This window comes from Neoarius graeffei, chromosome 26, assembly GCF_027579695.1.
Source record: "Neoarius graeffei isolate fNeoGra1 chromosome 26, fNeoGra1.pri, whole genome shotgun sequence".
NCBI lineage: Eukaryota > Metazoa > Chordata > Actinopteri > Siluriformes > Ariidae > Neoarius > Neoarius graeffei.
In genome coordinates this window covers 37,733,026-37,760,467 of record NC_083594.1, presented here as the reverse complement: position 1 = coordinate 37,760,467, position 27,442 = coordinate 37,733,026, and the positions used below count along the sequence as shown (strand labels likewise).

Below are 27,442 nucleotides of genomic sequence, written 5' to 3'. Positions count from 1 at the left end.
AGACCTAGAATAACTGGGAACTCAGGTGAAGGAATCAGGTGCAGGGATATTTCTTCCTTGTGACCTTGAGACTGGAGGAAGACTGGAGAAGTTACTTGGGTGACTCTTCCGTCACCTAAGGCTTGGCCATCCAGGGCAGACACAGACAGTGGGACTTCAAGAGGTGCAGTCGGGACATTGATACTTTGGGCGAAGTGAATATCCATAAAGTTTCCAGCCGCCCCTGAGTCTAACAAAGCTTGACAAGAGTGGACGGACTCACCCCAGGAGACCAGGATGTAGATTCCTTGGCCAGGGAGTCCGGGAGAGAGGGTAGGCCACGTCACAACCCTCCCTCGGCTGGACGGGGCAGTCCTTTTCCCGAGAGTTCGGGACATGATGCTCAGAAGTGACCAGGCTTGCCACAGTAGATGCAGCACTTGTCCCTCCTTCTGCACTCCCTCTCAGATGCGGAGAGGCGAGTACGGCCCACTTGCATGGGTTCTGGACAGTCACTGGAGGAGGTAGACCGGCTCCAGGTAGAGGCAGGGAGGCCGGGGAGGCTCAGGACTTGGCGGCGTTCTCTCATCCTGTTGTCCAGATGAGTAGAATGTGAGATCAGTGTTTCGAGGTCACTTGGGCATCTGATAGAAGCCAGACCGTCTTTGATGGGGTCCGACAGACCATGGTGGAAGGCTGACACCAGGGCAGTCTCGTTCCATCCACTTACTGCTGCGAGCGTCCGGAACGAGATGGCGTAGTCTGCGACGCTTCCCCTTTGCCGGATGGACATGAGCTTTCTGGCTGCGTCTTTACTGATGTCTGCTTGATCGAAGACATGCAGCATCTCCTCAGTAAACAGTTGGAAATCAGAGCACTCAGGTCCCTGTCTCTGCCAGATAGCAGTAGCCCAGGCTCGTGCCTTACCAGCTAACAAGGTTATCACAAAGGCAATCTTGCGGCGATCCGTAGTGTAGGTGGTAGGCTGAAGCTCAAAGGTGAGTTGACACTGGGTAAGGAACTCTCGACACTCACTGTGCTTGCCGTCATACCTCTGTGGTGCAGGAAGGCTGGGTTCGCGGGGTGAAGAAGGCAGCATGGCAGGAGGCACTGGAGAAGGAGTGGATGGTGGAGCAGGAGCAGAATCAGGCGGAGGAGATGGGGGCAGAGAAGTCAGCTGTGCCAGGGTTCTCCCAATCTGCTGAAGCAGTGCCTCGTGGTGAGCAAGGGTCTCACATTGGCTTGCAAGAGTCCATCCATGAGTGTCCATGGTGGATCCGAGGCGTGTTAACGCAGCCATCATTCCCTGAAGGTTGGCCGGGTAGACAGATGAAGAAGCCTCTGCTGAGTCAGTCAAGACAGAGTCTTTCTGTTAGGGTTTTGCTGGGATTCGAACCCGGGTAGCTGGCGTGATAATCCAGCAAACCCCCACTAGGCCACCAGGGGGATGACTCAAGTGCAGAGGCGTGAGGCAAAAGTAGAGTATCAAAAAACAGTTTATTTACACTATGTACAATATTTACAATCCGATGCAAAAAAGCTAAAAGAAAATCCAAAAGCTCAGAAGATAACAAAAATAAAAATATCCAAAGGGTCAAAGTCCAAAATCCAAATAAGAAAAAGGAAAAAACTCAAACGCTCAGAAGATCAAAAAGGTCAAAAACAAAGTCCAAAAGAAAGAAGCAAAAACCAAGAATACAAAGACACAGGCAAGGTACATGGGACAGAGGGAACTAGCACTAACAGCATAACATAGGAAAAAGACTCCGTGACAAGGGAACAAACAGAGGGGTATTTATACACAAACTAATTAAGGACAGGGCAGGGCAGGAAACAGGCAATAAGACAAAAACAAAACACAGAACACAGTGGTGACCTCTAGAGGCCCAAAACAAACATGACCAGAAAAGGAAATAACAGTGGCCTCTAGAGGCCAAAACAGTCCCAGTCCTAACAGAAGGTGAAATTAGAGTCAGGTGTTTTCAATCAATGGGATGACAATCAGGTGTGAGTGGGCATCTTGTTTTATTTAAAGAACAGGGATCTATCAAAATCTGATCTTCACAACACATTTGTGGAAGGAGATTTCTGAGGATCTCAGAAAAAGCATTGTTGATGCTCATCAGGCTGGAAAAGATTACAAAACCATCTCTAAAGAGTTTGGATTCCACCAATCCACAGTCAGACAGATTGTGTACAAATGGAGGAAAATCAAGACCATTGTTACCCTCCCCAGGAGTGGTCGACCAACAAAGATCACTCCAAGAGCAAGGCGTGTAATAGTCAGTGAGGTCACAAAGGACCCTGGGGTAACTTCTAAGCAACTGAAGGCCTCTCTCACATTGGCTAATGTTAATGTTCATGAGTCCACCATCAGGAGAACACTGAACAACAATGGTGTGCATGGCAGGGTTGCAAGGAGAAAGCCACTGCTCTCCAAAAAGAACATTGCTGCTCGTCTGCAGTTTGCTGAAGATCACGTGGACAAGCCAGAAGACTATTGGAAAAATGTTTTGTGGACGGATGAGACCAAAATAGAACTTTTTGGTTGAAATGAGAAGTGTTATGTTTGGAGAAAGGAAAACACTGCATTCCAGCACAAGAACCTTATCCCATCTGTGAAACATGGTGGTGGTAGTATCATGGTTTGTGCCTGTTTTGCTGCATCTGGGCCAGGACAGCTTGCCATCATTGATGGAACAATGAATTCTGAATTATACCAGCAAATTCTAAAGGAAAATATCAGGACATTTGTCCATGAACTGAATCTCAAGATAAGGTGGGTCATGCAGCAAGACAATGACCCTAAGCACACAAGTCGTTCTACCAAAGAATGGTTAAAGAAGAATAAAGTTAATGTTTTGGAATGGCCAAGTCAAAGTCCTGACCTTAATCCAATGGAAATGTTGTGGAAGGACCTGAAGCGAGCAGTTCATGTGAGGAAACCAACCAACATCCCAAAGTTGAAGCTGTTCTGTACGGAGGAATGGGCTAAAATTCCTCTAAGCCGGTGTGCAGGACTGATCAACAGTTACCAGAAACGTTTATTTGCAGTTATTGCTGCACAAGGAGGTCACACCAGATACTGAAAGCAAAGGTTCACATACTTTTGCCATTCACAGATATGTAATATTGGATCATTTTCCAATATTAATAAATAAATGACCAAGTATAATATTTTTGTCTCATTAGTTTAACTTGGTTCTCTTTATCTACTTTTAGGACTTGTGTGAAAATCTGATGATGTTTTCGGTCATATTTATGCAGAAATATAGAAAATTCTGAAGGGTTCACAAACATTCAAGCACCACTGTACTTTTAACCAAAACAAGTCAGCATGGGCAAACATGGTGGACTCCGCTCTCCCACCAGCTAAAAGTCAGCAGAAAAGAAAAGGAAAGCCTGTCTAGTGAGTGCAACTGCAAAATATAGCAAGGTTAGATGACGTAATTTTTCTGGACACAACTAAATCATTCTAGCTTGCGCTTAGCTATCTTATCGTTAGAATGCATGGGCTTGACTCCATGGTTGCGAGTATGGAGTTATAGGGTCCTTTCACATGATGTCATTGTAATTGCGGATTTGTTTATCCGGCCAAGCTTTGTGTTTGACAACGACCGGCACAAGTGTACATTAGTAATAGTAAGCCCAATTCAGTACATCTACAGATAAACTTGTAGAAGTTACATCTAGAAGAACAATGCCAGAGAGCTGTAGTGCTTTTGGATGTAATAACAGACGTGGAGATAAGCCTGGTTTAACTTTTCACTGCTTCCTGGTGAACCCAGAAAGACGAGAAAAATGGCGAGCTGCAGTTAGAAGACTGGATGCCAGCAAAGCATTCCCATGTGTATGGAGAACAATTTACATCAGGTTAGTGTGAAAGCTCTGTGCAACATTAAAATGTATATTTGGATGTGGGCTTTGAATGCGATATATTTGATTAGACCTCATGTTTGGCTCGACTAGAAGCATGTTTGTTATGTACTGATAATGTAGACTCGGTTAAACACCATAAGATATGCTAGATCTAGACTCTGGCTTGTTTATCACTATTAGAAGTCCACGTTTGTGCTTATCTTTGTCGTAATAAAGTATTTTTCTTTTTCGGGAATTAACATTCGGGCATGCATGAACCCTGCCTCAGAATATTGGTAGGCATCTGTACTTTTGTAAGCCTTTAGCATCTCCGGTGTATTTAGAAGTCCCAAATACTAAATAATTCAGGATGTTGTAGTGTCCCAAATCCGGTAGCTAGTTTGCCGAACACTTTTTAGGGGCTATTTCTGTTGGGCCACACTGTTTACCTCAAGAGGTAGGAAAACAGTCCAAACACTGAGAAAAGCGACCCTCAGCACATCAAAATGATCACTTCTTATCCGTATGATATTCTTGTGAGACAAAGGAAAATGCCATGCACAATGACAAAAAAAAGAAAATTTCAGATGAATTTGCAGTTAACACCTTTAATTAGACTGACATTTGCTCACTTGTACATTTGCTCACACAATTTCTTATTCCACCTTAAAACTTGTCACCTCGGCCAACACAGACTACAATTCTCTCTCGAGCTAACCACGCTAATCTCATGCTAACCACGTATACCTGGATTCAGTCAATGCACAATTGCAGTGACTGCATTTAAGCACTCACAAGATGATGATGATATTTAGTCATGAGTCATACTCAAAATACGACTTCTTGATGTATTATAAAACATACAGTGAATATACTGTAGATAGGAAAAAACAAATAGATATGTAGTCTTGATCTAGCTATTCAGCAATGCTAAGTGAGCTAAATGTTTAGTATTTAGCCACGTTTAATTGTAGCCTTGTTCATGTTTTAGTGCAGACTGCTGACACTGGTTGAAACAGCAAACAGAAAGCAAGAGAAAAGGCAGACAGTTTGAAATAGCAAAAACAGTGAAATGAAAATGACATTATTTACATCTTAATCCAACTAACCAACTCACTTTTTCTCCATAAACAAGAACCAGAAATGCATATCTAATGCTAATGTCTGCTTAACTTGAGCTAAATTGGGGGGGGGCAGTGTGAACATTGAGAATTCTCCACATTAGACAATAAAACATACACTACCGTTCAAAAGTTTGGGGTCACTTTGAAATGTCCTTATTTTTGAAAGAAAAGCACTGTTCTTTTCAATGAAGATCACTTTAAACTAATCAGAAATACACTCTATACATTGCTAATGTGGTAAATGACTATTCTAGCTGCAAATGTCTGGTTTTTGGTGCAATATCTACATAGGTGTATACAGTAGAGGCCCATTTCCAGCAACTATCACTCCAGTGTTCTAATGGTACAATGTGTTTGCTCATTGCCTCAGAAGGCTAATGGATGATTAGAAAACCCTTGTACAATCATGTTAGGACAGCTGAAAACAGTTTAGCTCTTTAGAGAAGCTATAAAACTGACCTTCCTTTGAGCAGATTGAGTTTCTGGAGCATCACATTTGTGGGGTCGATTAAATGCTCAAAATGGCCAGAAAAATGTCTTGACTATATTTTATATTCATTTTACAACTTATGGTGGTCAATAAAAGTGTGACTTTTCATGGAAAACACAAAATTGTCTGGGTGACCCCAAACTTTTGAATGGTAGTGTATGAAGAAAGCATGTTGTTTTCATTTACAGCTGTCACACTAAATGGTTCAGATCCTCATACAATATGCATTAGCTAGTCTAATTGAACCCAATTACCAGTGAAATTGGTTATTTGATTGATTAACTAAAGGGGGAATTAGGTGTTGGATAACTTTTTCCCTTCAATTATTGAAATGATCATTTAAAAACTGTATTTTGTGTTTTCTGAGGTTGTCTTTGTCTTATGTTTAGTTTGAAAATTTAAAACATTTAAGTGTCACAAAGATGCAAAAATGGAATAAATCAGGACAAATACTTTTTCATGGCACTATAAATTTAGGATCATCTTAACTGGTAGAGATGGTGTTCACTATGTTGCTTGCTGTCCTTTTATCTCAGTGTGGCATGGTTTTCCGGAAACTCATCCTTTATCAAGTTTTCAGTGTGAGTTTTGGATGAAATAATAGATAAAAAAAAATCCTTAGCCCATTTCAGAGTGTATTTCTCCTTTTGATTGGTTGGTCATTTTACCTTTCCCTGGATGGTTAACTGTAAGCACATAGACCTAAATATGTTCTCCATTCAGTTTTTCACAACCCCCTCCTTCCTATGAGACAGCTATTGATGAGTGATGTCATTGAGGCGGCACGATGGTGTAGTAGTTGAGCGGCACGGTGGTGTAGTGGTTAGCACTGTCACCTCACAGCGAGAAGGTTCTGGGTTCGAGCCCAGTAGCCGATGGGGGCCTTTCTGTGTGGAGTTTGCATGTTCTACCCGTGTCTGTGTGGGTTTCCTCCAGGTGCTCTGGTTTCGCCCACAGTTCAAAGACATGCAGTTAGGTTAACATGGGGCGGCCTTGGGCTGAAGTGCCCTTGAGCAAGGTACCCTGACTGCTCTGGGTGTGTGTGCGTGTGTTCACTGCATCAGATGGGTTAAAATGCAGAGAATGAATCTCACTGTGCTTGAAGTGTGCATGTGACAAATAAAGGTTTCTTCTTCTTCTTCTTCTTCATCCAGCTGACCTTGGCTTCTCTCTCTCTCTCTCTCTCTCTCTCTCTCTTTGATACCAACACACACCCACACAGTCATCCCCTTATGATGTCCTGCTGCCTGGGGTTTCAGACATGTGCTTTTATTTACCATATGCATGATGATAAATAGAATAGTGACAAAGTTGCACCTGTCACCACATTACTATCAAATGACTAGGAACACATAAATTCCTCATGTTAAAGATGTCTTGCCCTTTAAATGAAGGTCATCTTTTATAATTACTGTGGCACAATAGAAAGGCAGATTGGACTGCACACAGTCATACATCATCATAATTGTAGTTATTGTCTGTGTTAGACCCCCTACTAACGCTGTCATTTAAACCAAAGACAAGCTATAACAAATGCAAATATGCTGTTAAAATACAAAGAAATGACTTTATTAAGCATTGTCAGTGATAGTGATTCATTGTTATTTAATGTCGTATTAATTTGTGTCACTTCTTACTTTGCTCATAATCACTGGGCTACTATAGAAATATACTTAATGTTTGTTCCTGTTTTTATTCCCATATCTTTGTTCTCCACACGTTGGAACTATGATAACAGGTATGTCCTGTTCAGTTGCACTTACGTGACATTGTGTATAATAATAATACTAATAATAATAATAATAGAAATCTGGATTCCTAAAATATACTTTGTTATATACTTTGTTAATTATAATTGTAGTTGTCTGGCAATATAATGTAAACAATTGTGTCTGTTGTAGCTATATTTAGTCTTTGGCTTTTACTAAGGTATACTAATCAGTCATTCTGGGCTTCATGTGATCTTTCTCTCTCTCCCTTTCTCACCATTTCATGGAACTAACAGCAAGGATCCAGCAAGACTGTAAGTGCCTCATTAACATAGACTAACTTGTTCAATGAAAGAGTACTTTACTGCAATTAACATTTCATTTGAGATGATTTGGTGTAAAGTGTAAACCACTCATTTTGCTGCACTATTGTTGGACACTGTCTTAATTTCCCGAGAGTAATAGATTAATACTGAGTAAAGCTAAAATTACAACTGTCTCCAAAACCATGTGCTGAATTTTAATATCTACCTGCTTCTAAACAAGCAATTTTTAGTATAGAATTAAACCTTTCCCACACAGCAAGTGATATTCTGGCATGGGGACCCACTTCTCTAGTGCTCATTCAAGCATCATTTTTTAATGGTGCAATGTGTATTTCTTTTAAATATGCTCCGAGAACTAGAATAATCCTAGATTTAAAAAAATTACATTTTATTTCATTTTTAATTTTTTGTTATTTATATTGCTTCTGGCCCAGAAATAGGCTCCACCCCAAGCAGATCTGCTGAGCTCTGCATTTTTCCACAAAGTCAAGCTTAGATTTAACAGAAGCAGTCAGTTTGGGGGACATGTGAAGGATTTTGGTGTTTTAATTACATTTTCAATTTGTTTCACACTAAGAATAAGGTTCTAAATATTCAAATTCCTTTAAGTTATAACAATATAAATAATATTTAAGGGAACGGACACACAAATGTTAGGAATGTGTGCATATGATGGATAACAAGCAATAAGAGTATGTTCTGAAAAATTGAGAACTGGAGTCTCTGACCATAAGAAATTTATTGGGGGACCATACAGTGGTGCTTGAAAGTTTGTGAACACTTTAGAATTTTCTATATTTCTGCATAAATATGATCTAAAACATCATGAGATTTTCACACAAGTCCTAAAAGTAGATAAAGAGAACCCAGTTAAACAAATGAGACAAAAATATTATACTTGGTAATTTATTTATTAAGGAAAATGATCCAATATTACATATCTGTGAGTGGCAAAAGTATGTGAACCTTTGCTTTCAGTATCTGGTGTGACCCCCTTGTGCAGCAATACAGTAACTGCAAATAAACGTTTCCGGTAACTGTTGATCAGTCCTGCACACCCGCTTGAAGGAATTTTAGCCCATTCTTTCATACAGAACAGCTTCAACTCTGGGATGTTGGTGGGTTTCCTCACATGAACTGCTCGCTTCAGGTCCTTCCATAACATTTCCATTGGATTAAGGTCAGGACTTTGACCTGCCCATTCCAAAACATTCACTTTATTCTCCTTTAACCATTCTTTGGTAGAACGACTTGTGTGCTTAGGGTCGTTGTCTTGCTGCATGACCCACCTTCTCTTGAGATTCAGTTCATGGATAGATGTCCTGACATTTTCCTTTAGAATTTGCTGGTATATTTCAGAATTCATTGTTCCATCAATGATGGCAAGCTGTCCTGGCCCAGATGCAGCAAAACAGGCCCAAACCATGATACTACCACCATGTTTCACAGATGGGATAAGGTTCTTATGCTGGAATGCAGTGTTTTCCTTTCTCCAAACATAACACTTCTCATTTAAACCAAAAAGTTCTATTTCGGTCTCATCCGTCCACAAAACATTTTTCCAATAGCCTTCTGGCTTGTCCATGTGATCTTTAGCAAACTGCAGATGAGCAGCAATGTTCTTTTTGGACAGCAATGGCTTTCTTCTTGCAACCCTGCCATGCATACCGTTGCTGTTCAGTGTTCTCCTGATGGTGGACTCATGAACATTAACATTAGCCAATGTGAGAGAGGCCTTCAGTTGCTTAGAAGTTACCCTGGGGTCCTTTGTGACCTCGCTGATTATGACACGCCTTGCTCTTGGAGTGATCTTTGTTGGTCGACCACTCCTGGGGAGGGTAACAATGGTCTTGATTTTCCTCCATTTGTACACAATCAGTCTGACTGTGGATTGGTGGAGTCCAAACTCTTTAGAGATGGTTTTGTAACCTTTTCCAGCCTGATGAGCATCAACAACGCTTTTTCTGTGGTTCTCAGAAATCTCCTTTGTTCGTGCCATGATACACTTCCACAAACGTGTTATGAAGATCAGACTTTGCTAGATCCCTGTTCTTTAAATAAAACAGGGAGCCCACTCACACCTGATTGTCATCCCATTGATTGAAAACACCTGACTCTAATTTCACCTTCAAATTAACTGCTAATCCTAGAGGTTCACATACTTTTGCCACTCACAGATATGTAATATTGGATTATTTTCCTCAATAAATAAATGACCAAGTATAATATTTTTGTCTCATTTGTTTAACTTGGTTCTCTTTATCTACTTTTAGGACTTGTGTGAAAATCTGATGATGTTTTCGGTCATATTTATGCAGAAATATAGAAAATTCTAAAGGGTTCACAAACTTTCAAGCACCACTGTCGTAATCCAGAGATATTTTCTTATAAGTGTTTCTCTCTCCTCCCACTTCAGTGAAACAGCCCCCTACTATTGTGAACCAGTCAGCAAAGGACTATATTGTGGATCCGAGAGATAACATCATCATTGAGTGTGAAGCCAAGGGCAATCCTGTGCCAACGTAAGCATGCACAAATCTGTTTCTCTTGCTCTCCTTTTGTTTCTTTTCCACTTTCTTGTATTTCTATTTTTTTTCTCCCCCTTTTTGGCTCAGTCTTCTATGCTGGATGTTGTGAATAGACATTGGTGTGCATTTGCCCATACTTCAAAACTAGGCCTCCTTTTTCATTAATTAGGCCTTATTCTCATGTTGGCATTCTTTTGTCTGATCTCACTGTCCTTCTGGATCTGCCACAATCCTGATCTTTGTCACATTTTGTCTCCACTCAACCTTCTCTCTCTCTCTCTCTCTCTCTCTCTCTCTCTGTGTACATCGACTGAGTGAGTGGGCGGAGCTGGAGCGTTTGTGAGTGAGCGTTGTTTGAGTGTGGCTGCTGTGCCAAATTTGCTTGTTTTCTTCTTCTATCTTTCTTTCTTCTGACTATCTTTTTTATATATACATGTTTTTCTTTTGTATGCTTTGAGTTTAGAGGGGTCTTGTCTTTGTTTAGCAGAGTGTGTTGTGTGTTCTCTCTTACCTGGGCATCTGCTCCTGAGCTGGGAATATGGCTGCCTCAGGTATGGGGAAGTTTGATTATCTTACACGGTGGCATGCTATTAAAGGGTACCTGTAGTGAATTTTAATTACTAGCTATTTCAAAAGATCATGTATGATACCAGTGGTTCCGTCATGCAACGTTCGCCATAAGCTCTTGTCAAGTACGCGTGAGTTTTAAGTCACTGCTCCATCAGTCAGGCATGGTCAGCGACATGTTGCCTCCTTCATGGGCTGTTCCGGCACTGGTAGTGACGCACAGTCATTGGTTTGTCCGATTGGCTGGGCTGCAGTGGACTAGTCACTGACCCTGTGCTGCAAACACCAGTCTAAGATAACACATTATCAACCAATCTACTCATTAGAAATTGAAGAAATATTTAAACTTACTCGAGCTGATCTTTGGCTGGATCGAGTCGAAGTTTAAAATAAAAAATAAAAAAGGCACCGTTCATTAGTGTTGGAGTTCTCAAGATTGAACCGAATCGCTGTCCTAAATCATGAGCTGAATCATGAATTGAATTGCTGTCCTGAAATTGAATCACTGTCCTGAATCATAAAATGACTTGTGAATTGAATCGCTGTCCTGAATCATCCGAAGCGCATAAAATCTGCATCCCATCTCGCAACTAATTTTACTTCCAAATAGCCCAAACTATGTCAGACAGATTTTATCCTATTTTCGGTGGGTGTTCCCACCATGGAAGAGAAACCAGTCGAAACCGAAAAAGTGACCGTGATTATCATGCTGTTACCATCCCTGTGTCCGAAATCGCTCACTCATTCACTACTCCCTATATAGGGGATTACTATATAGAGGACTATATAGTGAGCTCATTGGTAAAATGAAAAAAAATGCTTTCGGACACTAGTCCGTCGCGCTGGTATTTACGTCATTACTGTTGCACAATTAAAACGTACCATATCAGCTGGCTGGTGGGTTTTCAAAATAATAAATACATGCATGTATTTTTGTGATAAATACATACTATACTGAGCGTATTTCCCACATTAATCAATACAAAGTACCTGCATCTTCACTTTTTTTTAAAATCAAGGTTGAATACTTTCTTCTTTGCCGTTGCCTTTTATTAAATCAAATCTGAGACTTTTAATTTGATTTCTTTCAACGCGACCGCAATGCATGATGGGATATATTGCTTGGTTAGTGACCATCAGTTGTACACTACTTTTCATGTTGCATTGTGGGATACTTTGAATGCACTATATAGGGTGTAATAATCCTCACTATCATTTCGGACAACTCTACAAAATGCCGTCCTCACTATATAGTGAGTAGGGAGTGATTTCGGACACCGGGCATGTGAATAGTCTTTTATGAATGCGGAAGTAGGCGCTCAGCCCTCTGACTCTGGTGTGACCAAGTAAGGTGACAAGTTTTATGTTTCATCTAATTTGGGTCATTGAAAAACTATAATATTATTTGGCAGTGGGCACATAGGAAAGTGTAAAGTTTCTGTCAATATGTTTATCATGCTTGTATGATAAAAAACTTGCGAAGATATTTATCTCAATACATGACCTACTCATTCTAAACCTGTCAAGCTTCGCCAGCGAAGCTCTCGACCCCAGAGTACAACCAAATTTACTTGCACATAATGCCATGAAATAATATACATGTGCCATAAAATAAAGATCTATTACAAGTACTAGATCTCTATTTATTCAACACGTTCTGAAGTTACTTGACTGGGAACTGGCAATCTGGACCCACAGAACACTGCTTGTTTACTTGCATCCGATAACCTGGAATCAACAACTGTATGCCACTTCTGGCTGGCAATGGCTGCTCCCCGTGATTCTGCCTCCGTGGGTAATTCACAGAATAAAATTGTCCACAAAAATGCTTTTATGGTGTTTTTTTTTTTTACTGAATGTGCGTGTCTTTTGTCTATAAGTAATGCATAAAGCACGATTAATGTTGTAACCATGACCAGTACCGGTACACTTTAAGGTAACATTTACTGCCAGCATTGAAGAATGTAGTTTGGCTGCAGGTGAGGTTGTTGAGCATGACAAAATTCTGTCTGCAGCCTGTATGAATCAAGCAGGTGGCTTGTTCCTTGAGACTGTAGATTTGTCAAATGAAATGGTTGAGCGTGGGGTAGTGATTGGTGGTATTTTCACCTCCATGCTCCCTTTATCTACCCCATAAAAGAAAGTAATTCTTTCTAATGTCCCGCCTTTCATTAAGGATGAAATCCTTGCTCAATCTTTATCCTGCGATGATAAACTAGTTTCACCAATCAGGAAAATTGCCATATCTAGTAAATCTCCTCTCTTAAAACATGTTGTGTCCTTTAGGTGGTATGTTTACATAGTATTAAAAGATAACACTGATCTGGATTTGATTTTGAATGTGCCAGTGGATGATTTCAATTATATAGTCTATGCTACTAGTAATGCGATGAAGTGCTTTGGGCAGACTGGCCGTTTGATGCAAGCTTGACCCCGAAAAAACCCAGTGAATCTGCCAATGTTAATGGTTTAAATAAGCACAGTGAGAATGGCGAAGAGGGACAGCTTGCCAGTGATAAAGCACCCACAAATGAAGAGGGTGCTGGGGTGGAAGGGGCTCAGACATTGGGGGAAGGGTCCTCTAATGTTGAGACACCTGGAGTTAGACCCTCTAACCAAGGTGTGTCTGTTGAAACAGTCACTACGTTTACATGCACATAGAGAGAATCGAATTTCTGCCGTTGCTCGACTGAAATCGAAGTTCAAAATGCCATGTATACACCTTAATTCGGCTGAAATTGAACTGAACTTGATTTCTTGGAATCGAGCTACACGACCTAGATTATGCGATTTCTGCCGAGCTACTTAGCGCATGTATACCCTATTGAGCTACGTATTCGAGCTACTTACTTCAGCACTGCCCCTTCCGGAAGTGACAAGACCACAAGGGAAACACAACAGCCTCGGTCGGCATGACAACGAATCATGACAACGGCATGAATCTTTTCTTTTTGTGGCATTGTTTGCACTGTTAAAATTTAGCTCACTTACTGCATCACCAAATACATCTGTACAGCTGTTGCATAGCTGTGAATTGTGTCGAAAAAACAGCCTCGGTCGGCATGACACTTCACCTTAGCCGCCCACTTTATTAGGAACACTTCTGTTCGTACATACAAACTACAAACACTCTTCTTAGAGTTTAGAGTTTATTTTATTTTTAAAAGGGACAGTGCACAAATTAAACATTATCCTTGTGGTAAGGACCGATGTCTGTACCAGGTTATAGCAGTGCATGCTAATTTCCGCCTGTAGTCCCTTTGTTTATACTCTTGAATAGCTCTTCTTCATGACGACAACCGGAAGTGTACCAACACGATGGGGCGTGTAGCGCCACCTGTGGCTCGGGTGCACAATGCACCTCATAACAATAGCTCGATTTAAACACTGTGCATGTAGGATTGGATTTCTCTGGCACCCTGCTGGGACCTTCAGCTCGATTACCGACAGCAGCTCGATTTGGATGTGCATGTAAACGTAGTCAGTGGGAGAAGATAAGGCTGAGACTGAGGCTGAGCCAGGAATGAGTACTTACAACTCACAAAATAGTAATGTGTCAGTGGATAATGTTGATGAAACTTGCACTGAGTTGACTGAGGATGATAGTGATTTCATGGAAACAGAGGAAAATGTACTTAAAGTACCTCAAAAGATGAGGAGACGATCCAAGCCCCATACACAGGCTAAAAGGCAAGATACTTTAATTGATTTTAATTTCATTGATGGAGAAAATGAGAGTGAATCATCTGATTGCAGCATAACTTGCCGTCTATGTCTAAGTGACTTTGCAAGTCGCAAGTATAGCGTAGATGACATTACAGGCTTTTTGAGACAGACCAAATATGCTAGACATGTTAGAATTGATGATTTTTTTTCCCTGATGTTGAGCAGTTTATGGCAAAAACAAGGCAATACATGGCTGAAGAAAGTTTTACTAAACAAGGTTACTGTTTGAGTAAATTTCTCACAAAGCTAAGAGTTTTGTTAAGTAATAATGATGATAACAGTCAGACTTAAACCCCCGTTATTTCTAAATTAATATGTTTATACAGTATTACTTATTTTACTTTTTATTTATGAGTGAATTTTGAATTGCTTCGTTAAATTTGAATGGAGCAAGGGGACATGTCAAGAGGGTGATGCTTTTTGAAACAAAGAAAAGGCAATTGATGTTTTTGTGCAAGAAACCCATACGGATGCAAGTAATAATGCCGACCGGGCAAGGGAGTTTGATGGGTTACCTATTTTAAGCCACAATACGTCAAACAGTGGTGGCGTTGCTATTCTTTTTTCATGTAATTGTATCCCCTGTTCATATCAAGTTGACAAAGTTATTAATGGTAGACTTTTGAAAGTCGGAGCTCAGTATGAAAATAAGTATTTTGTTTTTGTGTATGCACCAACAGTGGGTTATGACAATGATTTTTTTTTAAATATCTTGGATGATGTGTTAAAGAAGTGTGATCCTGAAGAGATTTTACTTTTGTGTGGGGATTTTAATTGTACTGAGCTGGGTATAGATCGAAATCATGTAGAGATTCATATATTCATATGCCATCATGCAGAAGACTCATTGTGTTAATTAATTCACATGATCTTGTTGCCTTATGGAGAAATTTTCATTTGACACAAAAACAATATACAGTGGTGCTTGAAAGTTTGTGAACCCTTTAGAATTTTTTATATTTCTGCATAAATATGACCTAAAACATCATCGGATTTTCACACAAGTCCTAAAAGTAGATAAAGAGAACCCAGTTAAACAAAGGAGACAAAAATATTATACTTGGTCATTTATTTATTGAGGAAAATAATCCAATATTACATATCTGTGAGTGGCAAAAGTATGTGAACCTCTAGGATTAGCAGTTAATTTGAAGGTGAAATTTGAGTCAGGTGTTTTCAGTCAATGGGATGACAATCAGGTGTGAGTGGGCACCCTGTTTTATTTAAAGAAAGGGATCTATCAAAGTCTGATCTTCACATGTTTGTGGAAGTGTATCATGGCATGAACAAAGGAGATTTCTGAGGACCTCAGAAAAAGCGTTGTTGATGCTCATCAGGCTGGAAAAGGTTACAAAACCATCTCTAAAGAGTTTGGACTCCACCAATCCACAGTCAGACAGATTGCGTACAAATGGAGGAAATTCAAGACCATTGTTACCCTCCCCAGGAGTGGTCGACCAACAAAGATCACTCCAAGAGCAAGGCGTGGAATAGTCGGCGAGGTCACAAAGGACCCCAGGGTAACTTCTAAGCAACTGAAGGCCTCTCTCATATTGGCTAATGTTAAGTCCACCATCAGGACAACACTGAACAACAATGGTGTGCATGGCAGGGTTGCAAGGAGAAAGCCACTGCTCTCCAAAAAGAACATTGCTGTTCATGTGCAGTTTGCTAAAGATCACGTGGACAAAGCAAAAGGCTATTGGAAAAATGTTTTGTGGACGGATGAGACCAAAATAGAAATTTTTGGTTTAAATGAGAAGCATTATGTTTGGAGAAAGGAAAACACTGTATTCTAGCATAAGAACCTTATCCCATCTGTGAAACATGGTGGTGGTAGTATCATGGTTTGTGCCTGTTTTGCTGCATCTGGGCCAGGACGGCTTGCCATTATTGATGGAACAGTGAATTCTGAATTATACCAGCGAATTCTAAAGGAAAATGTCAGGACATCTGTCCATGAACTGAATCTCAAGAGAAGGTGGATCATGCAGCAAGACAATGACCCTAAGCACACAAGTCGTTCTGCCAAAGAATGGTTAAAGAAGAATAAAGTGAATGTTTTGGAATGGCCAAGTCAAAGTCCTGACCTTAATCCAATGGAAATGTTGTGGAAGGACCTGAAGCGAGCAGTTCATGTGAGGAAGCCCACCAACATCTCAGAGTTGAAGCTGTTCTGTATGGAGGAATGGGCTAAAATTCCTCCAAACCGGTGTGCAGGACTGATCAGCAGTTACCGGAAACATTAATTTGCACTTATTGCTGCACAAGGGGGTCACGCCAGATACTGAAAACAAAGGTTCACATACTTTTGCCACTCACAGATATGTAATATTGGATCATTTTCCTCAATAAATAAATTACCAAGTATAATATTTTTGTCTCATTTGTTTAACTGGGTTCTCTTTATCTACTTTTAGGACTTGTGTGAAACTCTGATGATGTTTTAGGTCATATTTATGCAGAAATATAGAAAATTCTAAAGGGTTCACAAACTTTCAAGCACCACTGTACATGGGTTCATTCCTATAATAATGCTATCTTTGGCAAGACTGAACAGATTTTATGGTTTTAAACATCAGTTCAGTTCCTTTAGAAGTTGCCTTATCCTACCAGTAGGGTTCTTTGATCACAGTATGGTACTTTGTACTTTTTATGTAAGTGCCACCAGGCATAAGGGTACATACTGGCATTTTAACATTAGTTTATTAAATGATGGTCATTTTAGGGATGTTTCTAAGTCCTTAGGGAGGAATTTTAGGACCACAAAGTCCTCTTTTCAATCTGTGTAACAATAGTAGGACTTTGCCAAAGCTCAGATAAAACAGTTGTGTCAGCAGTATATTTCCCATGTCATGAGAGACATAGCTGAATGTATGAAAACTTTGGAAAATGAGAAAATGGAACTCCAAAAGTTAGTAGAAAATACAGGAAATCAATTATACATGGAATTATACATACGTATTTTCCTCGTGTTGGCAAGGGAAACAGAGGAGATGAGGGCATGATGGGCAGATATGGTGTAAGAGAGAGAAATGTGGAAGGGCAAATGGTGGTTGATTTTTCAAAGAGGATGAATTTGGCAATAGTCAATACATACTTCAAGAAGAAAGAGCAGCACAGGGTAATGTTTAAGAGTGGAGGAAGATCTACACAGGTGGACTACATACTCTGCAGAAGGGGTAACCTGAAGGAGATTGGAGACTGTAAAGTGATGGCAGGGGAGAGTGTAGCAAGACAACATCGAGTGGTCGTGTGCAGGATGAGCTTGAATGTGAAAAAGAGGAAGCGTGAAATAGTGGAGCCGAAGATTAAGTGGTGGAAACTAAAAGAGATTGATCATCAGAAGGAGTTTAGGGAAGAAATGAGACAAGCATTGAGTGGTAACGGAAGTCTGCCAGAAGATTGGGATATTACTGCTATGGACCCTTTTCACGTGACGTCACGACAAACACGGCCGCCGTTTTGGACATGTACTACCAGTAGTTTACCACAGCCAACATTGAGGAACTGCAGCAAAGAAAGTTTTTACTTTCAGCAAGACTTCCATCATGCCACTATATTGTTGTGCACCTGGATGTAGTAACCATCAACAAACAAGGCAAGGTTTATCATTTTATCGGATCCCGACGGAGAAGATGGATAGCGGCTATTAACAGGAAAGATTGGCAGCCCTCGGCATACCAACGCTTGTGTAGTGACCACTTTGTTGGAGGTAAGACGAATAAAATTAGCCAGAAAAGGCATTACATTCTGTGGCGGCGAGTGTGTAACCAAATAGGTTAAAATAACCCATTGTAACCTCTTTGTTCTTCTGTAGTAGCTATTGTTGACTAGCTAATGTCAACAACATAGTAGCTAGTATGTTACTGTATCAATGTTTACGTTCAGTCATTTGGATGACTGTTAAAACCTTTCAGTCTCAAGTTTTTCCTTTACTGTATTTACTAGTTTACTGTAATTATGATCCAGCAGCTATTTACACCAGATCCAGTGTAAATAGCTGCCGGAGCCAACATCCGAGGTTCCGGAGCGCGCTCCGGCTTGCTCCCCCTCAAATTAAGCAGCGCGCTCCGGCTTGCTCCCGGAGTGCTCCGGCCGAGGTTCCGGAGCGCGCTCTGGCTTGCTCCCCAAGCCAGAAGCCGGAGCGCGCTGCTTAATTTGAGGGGGAGCAAGCCGGAGCGCGCTGCTTAATTTGAGGGGGAACAATCCTGGTGGAAGCAGGTAAACGTCGTTCTCTAAGCCTGCTAACCTCAATTTTTGCAAATATCTCTCCCTCTGCTCGCCCTGTAAATGCCCTACGTCGCTGGATAGTGAAGGTGTTTTCTGCATCTCGCTCCTTTTTCTTTTATGTTTTTCGTTTGTCGCCTTCCTCGCATTCAAACTGATTCGAGCCGAGATCCACTACATGTCCAAAATGCTGGTCGCGTTTACGAAGGTCACGTGACTGAAAAGGGTCTATACTAGTAAGAGAGGTAGCAAGGAAGGTGCTCGGGTGGTCATCGGGAAGGAGGAAGGAAGACAGGGAGACATGGTGGTGGAACAAAGAAGTGCAGGAAATTATAAAAGAGAAGAGGCTAGCAAAGAAGAATTGGGACGATCAGAGAGACGAGGAAAGCAGGTGGTTATACAGAGAGATGAGACAGAAGGCAAAAAGAGCGGTAGCGAAGGCGAAAGCAGATGCATACCAGGAGTTGTATGAAAGACTGGGGACCAAAGGAGAGAAAGACCTGTACAGACTAGCTAGGCAGAGAAACAGGGGAGCGAGGGATGTAAGGGGGTCATTTCACCGAGAAATCTTCCCGGAAGACCGAGCTGCGATCTCAGAGCATAGCTTGGTCGCCGCAGGTCATACGCAGTTGACGGTTGACCGAGGGTTGGTCACGCCTTGGTCTTCCGTGGTTGTACGTGGTCGAGGAATGGTCTCCCCGACAAAGAGATCGTAGCTCGTTTTTTTGACATGTCAAAAAACTGAGCCTCGACTTAAAAGTCGCACAGAGAGCATCGAAAGAGTGAACAAGGTCGAGGAAAGGACGCATTGGTCGAGAGACAATCGAGGCTAGAACGGGGATGAGCGATGCTCAGTCTTCTTGAGCGAGAACTGATTGCGCGCATGGTTGTGCTGCTCGGCCCGTCCTTGACACTCACTCGATCCATGCGATCAGGCTTCACTCTTTTGCGATCAAGCCTCGCTCCGCGCAACCTGTCCCAGACCTTCCCTAGACCTGTACACTCCCTATTCTTCCCACGATTCGATTCTAAAGAGGATTAAGGTGCGACCTTCTTCAACCAATAAAGATCGACCATCGCTTAAGTTGTGACTTACCTTCGCCTAATCCTATTAAAGCTACGCGTACTGAATGTCATGTAAATAGGGCGCGTTAAGCATAACCAGAGAGTTTTGCTGCAGTTGTAGGGCATGGTGCTCAGGGGTGAAAGTAAGCCGGTCCTGGCCGGTCCGGCGTACCACTGAAAGATTTGGCTGTACCGGAAAGAAAAATATACTGTCTCTGAAAAAAAAATTTAAAAACTAAAAAAAAAAATTAAGCCATACGCGCGCTGGTTACAGCGCGCGTACGGCTTAACCAGATCTTGTGCTATAACGTGGTAATAGCTGGTAATCAAAGTGTTTTAGCAGACAGACGTGAGTTGCAAAGTCTCCCAAATAAAAAGGCATATAAAGAAACATGTTAATGTTTCATGATAGGCTATTTAAAAATTACTTTGATCAGAATTTGTAAATCGAGTGGAAGTTGGGGCAAAGATTCTAGATTACTGTCTGGTTGGCGCGAGCAGAGTAACTAGGCTACCAAATGCATGGCACGCGCACTGAGAACACACACACTTAGTGTAGAACGCACGCACTTTCTCAAATGTTCAAGCCTCTTTGGAATTTATTTTAAGTGTTTTACCTAAAAACTTTCACTTTTCTGTTCTGTTACACTGTTCTGTGTCCAATGTCCAAAATGAAAAGTTAGTTTTCAACTGTTCAGCTAAAAAAAATGTTATTAAATTGTGTTGTTGAAATGATGTGTTTGCAATTTATTTATAATCAAAAACTGATACAGGTGGATGAAAGAGTGATAGTGTGATAAAAAAGTACTATACTAGTACTACTGAGTGATAAGAAGTCCTAGTGAATGCTTGATAAGTAGACAATAATAAATAATTAGGTGTATTTTCCGGCACATGCTGTGCGTGCGCACTATGACTCAAAATAATAGTACCGACTCAAAATAATAGTACCGGCAAGAAATAACAGTTACTTTCACCCCTGACGGTGCTGTAATAACATAGCATGATGCAGAGTGATTGGGTCCATGTTGTCCCTTCGGAGGCTGGTCAAAAACTGATGGTCGGCCACTGATCGCCGGGCCTTTTTATACGGTTGCAGTGAGTCGCACGCAGATCTGGGCGACCATGACAAATTTGCGCGTAGCTCAGGCGAGAATCTGTCTAGAAAAGACTGAGAATTGACCGTACAGAGCGAGGCTAGAACGTTTATATCGCAGGCTAAATCGTATTGATCGAGGGTACGTTGCAACTCGTACGTAGCTAGATCGGCCAAGATTGAGCCTTGATCAGCCGAGGTCGCACACTTGCGAGGATAGATCGCCGAGAGATCGACGCTGTGTCGCAGATTGGTCGAACAGAACGAGCCTTGGTCGTGTTAAGATCGCATCAGATCGAGTGGATAGACGCAAGTAGAGCGTATGTAAAGCGTCTACAGAGCGTATAGGACGCAGGTAGAGCGTACACATCGAAGGTCGAACGAGATAACATCGAACATAGAGCGTACACAGAAAATAATGGGTTTAGGTCGCATGGATTTTGCCCGTGAGTACGGGAAAACATAGCTGTGATCATAGTCGCGCGCGATTTTTCCAGATCGTACTCGGTGAAATGAGCCCCTAAGAGTGATGAAAGATGTAAATGGAAATGTGCTGACAAACAAAGAGAGTGTATGAAGAAGGTGGAAAGAGTACTTTGAGGATTTATTAAATGAGGAGAATCCAAGAGAGAAAAGGTCAGATTCATTGGAGACAGCAAATCAGGAAGCAGAGTTGGTTAGTAAGGATGAGGTGAGGGCAGCCATGAAAAGAATGAAGACTGGGAAAGCAGTCGGACCAGATGGTATCCCGATTGAGGCTTGGAGATGCTTGGGTGAGACGGCTGTGGAGTTCCTAACGAGATTGTTTAATAAGATCCTAGAGAATGAGAAAATGCCAAATGAATGGAGAAAGAGTGTGCTAGTCCCAATATACAAGAATAAGGGAGATGTACAGAGCTGCAGTAATTACAGAGGGATAAAATTGATAAGCCACACCATGAAGTTATGGGAAAGGGCATTGGAGGCGAAATTGAGAAGAGAGGTAGCAATTTGTGAACAGCAATATGGGTTTATGCAAAGGAAGAGCATGTCGGATGCAATTTTTGCTTTAAGAATGTTAATGGAGAAGTACAGGGAAGGCCAGAGAAAGCTACATTGTGTGTTTGTAGACCTGGAGAAGGCATACGATAGAGTGCCGAGAGATGAGTTATGGTATTGTATGAGAAAGTGTGGAGTGAATGAGAAGTATATCAGAGTGGTGCAAGACATGCATGAGAGCAGTGAAACAGCAGTGAGGTGTGCAGTTGGAATGACTGAATGGTTCAAGGTGAAGGTGGGACTTCATCAAGGATCTGCTTTGAGTCCTTTCTTGTTTGCCATAGCTTGACGGACGAAGTGAGGCAAGAGTCACCATGGAACATGATGTTTGCGGACGATATTGTGATATGTGGTGAAAGTAGAAATGAGGTTGAGTTGGGTTAGAGAGATGGAGGTATGCATTGGAACGAAGAGGAATGAAGGTGAGCAGTAGCAAAACAGAATACATGTGCATCAATGAGAATGGAGATGAGAGTGTAGTAAAGATGCAAGGAGTAGACGTAAAGAAAGTTGGTGAATTCAAGTGCCTGGGGTCAACTGTGCAGGAAAATGGGGGCTGTGATAGTGAGGTGAGAAGGAGACTGCAGGCAGGGTGGAGCAGTTGGAGAAGGATTTCGGGAGTCATTTGTGATAGGAAAGTCCCAGCAAAAGTGAAAGGTAAGTAGTGAAGCTATGATGTATGGATTGGAGACCGTACCCTTAACGAAGAGACAGGAGGCAAAGTTGGAGGTGGTGGATTTGAGGATGTTAAGGTTTGCAATGGGAGTGACAAGGTTGGACAGGATAAGGAACGAGCACGTCAGAAGGACAGCACATGTGGAGAGCTTGGGAATTACGCTAAGAGAGATGAGACTGAGATGGTATGGGCACGTCCTGAGAAGAGATGCAGAGCATGTTGGAAGGAGAATGTTGAGGATGAAGCTGCCAGGCACATGAAAATGAGGAAGGCCAAAGAGGAAATACATAGATGTGGTGAGAGAGGACATGAAAGTGGCAGATGTGGTAGAGAAGGATGCGGAAGACAGGGAGCAATGGAGACGAATGATCCGCTGTGGCGACCCCTAATTGGGAGCAGCCAGAAGAAGAAGAATACATGAAAAATTTAAAAACAAAAAAGAACTTTTTGGCTGACTTGCTGGGCATCACAGCACAAGGAGCTCTGGTCAGGTCATGTTTTCAGAGTGAAGAATTAATGGATGCACCTTCTAAATTCTTTTTTAATTTAGAAAAAAAATGGCCAAAAAAAGGCTTATATACAGTTAGGTCCATAAATATTTGGACAGAGACAACATTTTTCTAATTTTGGTTCTGTACATTACCACAATGAATTTTGAACAAAACAATTCAGATGCAGTTGAAGTTCAGACTTTCAGCTTTAATTCAGTGGGTTGAACAAAATGATTGCATAAAAATGTGAGGAACTAAAGCATTTTTTAAACACAATGCCTTCATTTCAGGGGCTCAAAAGTAATTGGACAAATTAAATAATTGTAAATAAAATGTTCATTTCTAATACTTGGTTGAAAACCCTTTGTTGGCAGTGACTGCCTGAAGTCTTGAACTCATGGACATCACCAGACACTGTGTTTCCTCCTTTTTAATGTTCTGCCAGGCCTTTACTGCAGCGGTTTTCAGTTGCTGTTTGTTTGTGGGCCTTTCTGTCTGAAGTTTAGTCTTTAACAAGTGAAACGCATGCTCAATTGGGTTGAGATCAGGTGACTGACTTGGCCATTCAAGAATATTCCACTTCTTTGCTTTAATAAACTCCTGGGTTGCTTTGGCTTTATGTTTTGGGTCATTGTCCATCTGTATTATGAAACGCCGACCAATCAGTTTGGCTGGATTTGAGCACAGAGTATGTCTCTGAATACCTCAGAATTAATCCGGCTGCTTCTGTCCTGTGTCACATCATCAATAAACACTAGTGACCCAGTGCCACTGGCAGCCATGCATGCCCAAGCCATCACACTGCCACCGCCGTGTTTTACAGATGATGTGGTATGCTTTGGATCATGAGCTGTACCACGCCTTCGCCATACTTTTTTCTTTCCATCATTCTGGTAGAGGTTGATCTTGGTTTCATCTGTCCAAAGAATGTTCTTCCAGAACTGTGCTGGCTTTTTTAGAAGTTTTTTAGCAAAGTCCAATCTAGCCTTTTTATTCTTGAGGCTTATGAGTGGCTTGCACCGTGCAGTGAACCCTCTGTATTTACTTTCACACAGTCTTCTCTTTATGGTAGATTTGGATATTGATACGCCTACAGTGGTGCTTGAAAGTTTGTGAACCCTTTAGAATTTCCTATATTTCTGCATAAATATGACCTAAAACATCATCAGATTTTCACACAAGTCCTAAAAGTAGATAAAGAGAACCCAGTTAAACAAATGAGACAAAAATATTATACTTGGTCACTTATTTATTGAGGAAAATGATCCAATATTACATATCTGTGAGTGGCAAAAGTATGTGAACCTCTAGGATTAGCAGTTAATTTGAAGGTGAAATTAGAGTCAGGTGTTTTCATTCAATGGGATGACAATCAGGTGTGAGTGGGCACCCTGTTTTATTTAAAGAACAGGGATCTATCAAAGTCTGATCTTCACAACACATGTTTGTGGAAGTGTATCATGACACAAACAAAGGAGATTTCTGAGGACCTCAGAAAAAGCGTTGTTGATGCTCATCAGGCTGGAAAAGGTTACAAAACCATCTCTAAAGAGTTTGGACTCCACCAATCCACAGTCAGACAGATTGTGTACAAATGGAGGATATTCAAGACCATTGTTACCCTCCCCAGGAGTGGTCGACCAACAAAGATCACTCCATGAGCAAGGTGTGTAATAGTCGGCGAGGTCACAAAGGACCCCAGGGTAACGTCTAAGCAACTGAAGACCTCTCTCACATTAACATTAGCCAATGTTCATGAGTCCACCATCAGGAGAACACTGAACAACAATGGTGTGCATGGCAGGGTTGCAAGGAGAAAGCCACTGGCTATTGGAAGGCTATTGGAAAATGTTTTGTGGACAAATGAGATCAAAATAGAACTTTTTGGTTTCAATGAGAAGTGTTATGTTTGGAGAAAGGAAAGCACTGCATTCCAACATAAGAACCTTATCCCTTCTGTGAAACATGGTGGTGGTAGTATCATGGTTTGGGCCTGTTTTGCTGCATCTGGGCCAGGATGGTTTGCCATCATTGTTGGAAGAAGGAATTCTGAATTATACCAGCAAATTCTAAAGGAAAATATCAGGACATCTGTCCATGAACTAAATCTCAAGAGAAGGTGAGTCATGCAGCAAGACAGCAACCCTAAGCATACAAGTCGTTCTCCCAAAGAATGGTTAAAGAAGAATAAAGTTAATGTTTTGGAATGGCCAAGTCAAAGTCCTGACCTTAATCCAATCGAAATGTTGTGGAAGGACCTGAAGCGAGCAGTTCATGTGAGGAAACCCACCAACATCCCAGAGTTGAAGCTGTTCTGTATGGAGGAATGGGCTAAAATTCCTCCAAGCCGGTGTGCAGGACTGATCAACAGTTACCACAAATGTTTAGTTGCAGTTATTGCTGCACAAGGGGGTCACACCAGATACTGAACGCAAAGGTTCACATACTTTTGCCACTCACAGATATGTAATATTGGATCATTTTCCTCAATAAATAAATTACCAAGTATAATATTTTTATCTCATTTGTTTAACTGGGTTCTCTTTATCTACTTTTAGGACTTGTGTGAAAATCCGATGATGTTTTAGGTCATATTTATGCAGAAATATAGAAAATTCTAAAGGGTTCAAAAACTTTCAAGCACCACTGTACCTCCTGGAGAGTGTTGTTCACTTGGTTGGCTGTTGTGAAGGGGTTGCTCTTCACCGTGGAAATTATTCTGCAATCATCTACCACTGTTGTCTTCTGTGGGCATCCAGGTCTTTTTGCATTGATGAGTTCACCAGTGCTTTCTTTCTTTCTCAGGATGTACCAAACTGTAGATTTTGCCACTCCTAATATTGTAGCAATTTCTCGGATGGGTTTTTTTCTGTTTTCGCAGCTTAAGGATGGCTTGTTTCACCTGCATGGAGAGCTCCTTTGACCGCATGTTTTCTTCACAGCAAAATCTTCCAAATGCAAGCACCACACCTCAAATCAACTCCAGGCCTTTTATCTGCTTAATTGAGAATGACATAACGAAGGATTTGCCCACACCTGCCCATGAAATAGCCTTTGAGTCAATTGTCCAATTACTTTTGGTCCCTTTAAAAACAGGGTGGCACATGTTAAGGAGCTGAAACTCCTAAACCCTTCATCCAGTTTTAATGTGGATACCCTCAAATGAAAGCTGAAAGTCTGGACTTTGTCCATGTCCATTATATAACTATAACTTGAATATGTTTCAGTAAACAGGTAAAAAAACAAAATTTGTGTCAGTGTCCAAATATATATGGACATAACTGTATGCCTTGGTTTCAGAAGATGGAACACTCTTGTCTGACCATAGTGAAATTCATAAGAGAGCAGTTGGTTTCTATAAGGAACTGTATAGGAGTGAACTCTCCTATGAGCAGGCTCTTGACAGTCCTTTTCTGGAGAATCTTCCCAAGGTTTCTAGCAAAGCAAATGAAGCACCTCAGAAGGGTGCTGACATTAGATGAGTTGGACAAGGCCCTTCAAAGCATGGAGTGTGGCGAAGCACCAGGGATAGATGGTCTGCCGGATGACTTTTATAAGTCTTTCTGTCCAGAAGTAGGTGCAGACCTACTGGCTGTGTTCAGGGACAGCTTAGACAAGGGGCGGCTGTCACTCAGTTGTCGCAGAGCAGTTTTGACTTTGCTACCTAAGAAGGGAGATTTAAAAGATTGTGGAGACTTGTCTCAGTTCTCTGTGCAGAATATTGGCTGCTCTCTAAGGTACTTGCTAGTAGGCTTAGTGAAGTCTTGGGAGAAGCGATTCATCCTGACCAGACCTGTTGTGTGCCAGGTAAGCTTATCCATGATAATATTTCTTTTATTAGAGATGTTTTAGAAATTGGAAAAAACTTTTATATTTGGATTTTGGCCTTGTCTCAGTTGATCAAGAAAAGGCATTTGATAGGGTCGAGCATAATTATCTTTGGAGCATCTTGACTGCTTTGGGTTTTAATCCTGATTTCATAAATAAAATAAGAGCTCTGTACCCTGACAATAAAAGTATTCTGAAAATTAATGGTGATTTGTGTGCTCCCTTCAAAGTGCATATCACAGGTAAATTCAGGAGCAAGATCAATGTAATTCTCCTATTTTATGTTAAACTTTGGTCAAATATCTGTCACATTTTGCATTTTGTGCAATTTTTTTACCTTGCGCAATACCAGAAAAATTCACTTGAAATCAAGCCATTTGAGGCGAATTCGTCTGCCTCTGAAAAAACTTGGCATTTGGATTTCCCGGCAAACACTGATTTTTGTGACGTCATGTGCGGGACGCCTCCTTCTGAATCCTATGTCAGCGCTGGTTTGTTTGAGAAAATGACCTGGTGGTTTTCTGCAAATTTCTTCAACGTTATCACGTAATTATTAAAATGGTTAACAGATGTATCGTAGGAGGGTGTAGCAACACCAATCTTGATGGGATTAGTACTCATCGTTTTCCAAAAGACCGGACAGTGAGAGAGAAATGGGAGCGCTTCGTGCGAGGCACCCGGAAGCCGAGGACCAAAGCAAAGCCGAGAAAA

General features: G+C 41.3%; 1 protein-coding gene across 20 annotated transcripts in view; it reads left to right on the top strand.

The window, feature by feature from the left end:
• The window catches only part of nfasca (neurofascin homolog (chicken) a), a 307,192-nt gene that overhangs the window by 136,967 nt on the left and 142,783 nt on the right, over window positions 1-27,442 (top strand). For 16 of the 20 annotated variants that reach the window (XR_009651631.1, XR_009651633.1, XR_009651632.1 and 13 more), the window contains exons 4-5: window positions 7,457-7,474; window positions 9,903-10,008. The exons of 1 other annotated variant lie outside the window; for it this stretch is intronic. Coding sequence is in view for 15 of the 19 variants with exons in the window: in XM_060910012.1 (XP_060765995.1) it covers window positions 7,457-7,474; window positions 9,903-10,008 (124 nt within the window). In the remaining 4 variants the exon portion in view is untranslated. Of the gene's footprint in view, window positions 1-3,773; window positions 3,853-7,456; window positions 7,475-9,902; window positions 10,009-27,442 lie in introns of those variants that run through there. 3 more of the 20 variants (XM_060910017.1, XM_060910025.1, XM_060910013.1) reach the window with 3 other exon arrangements.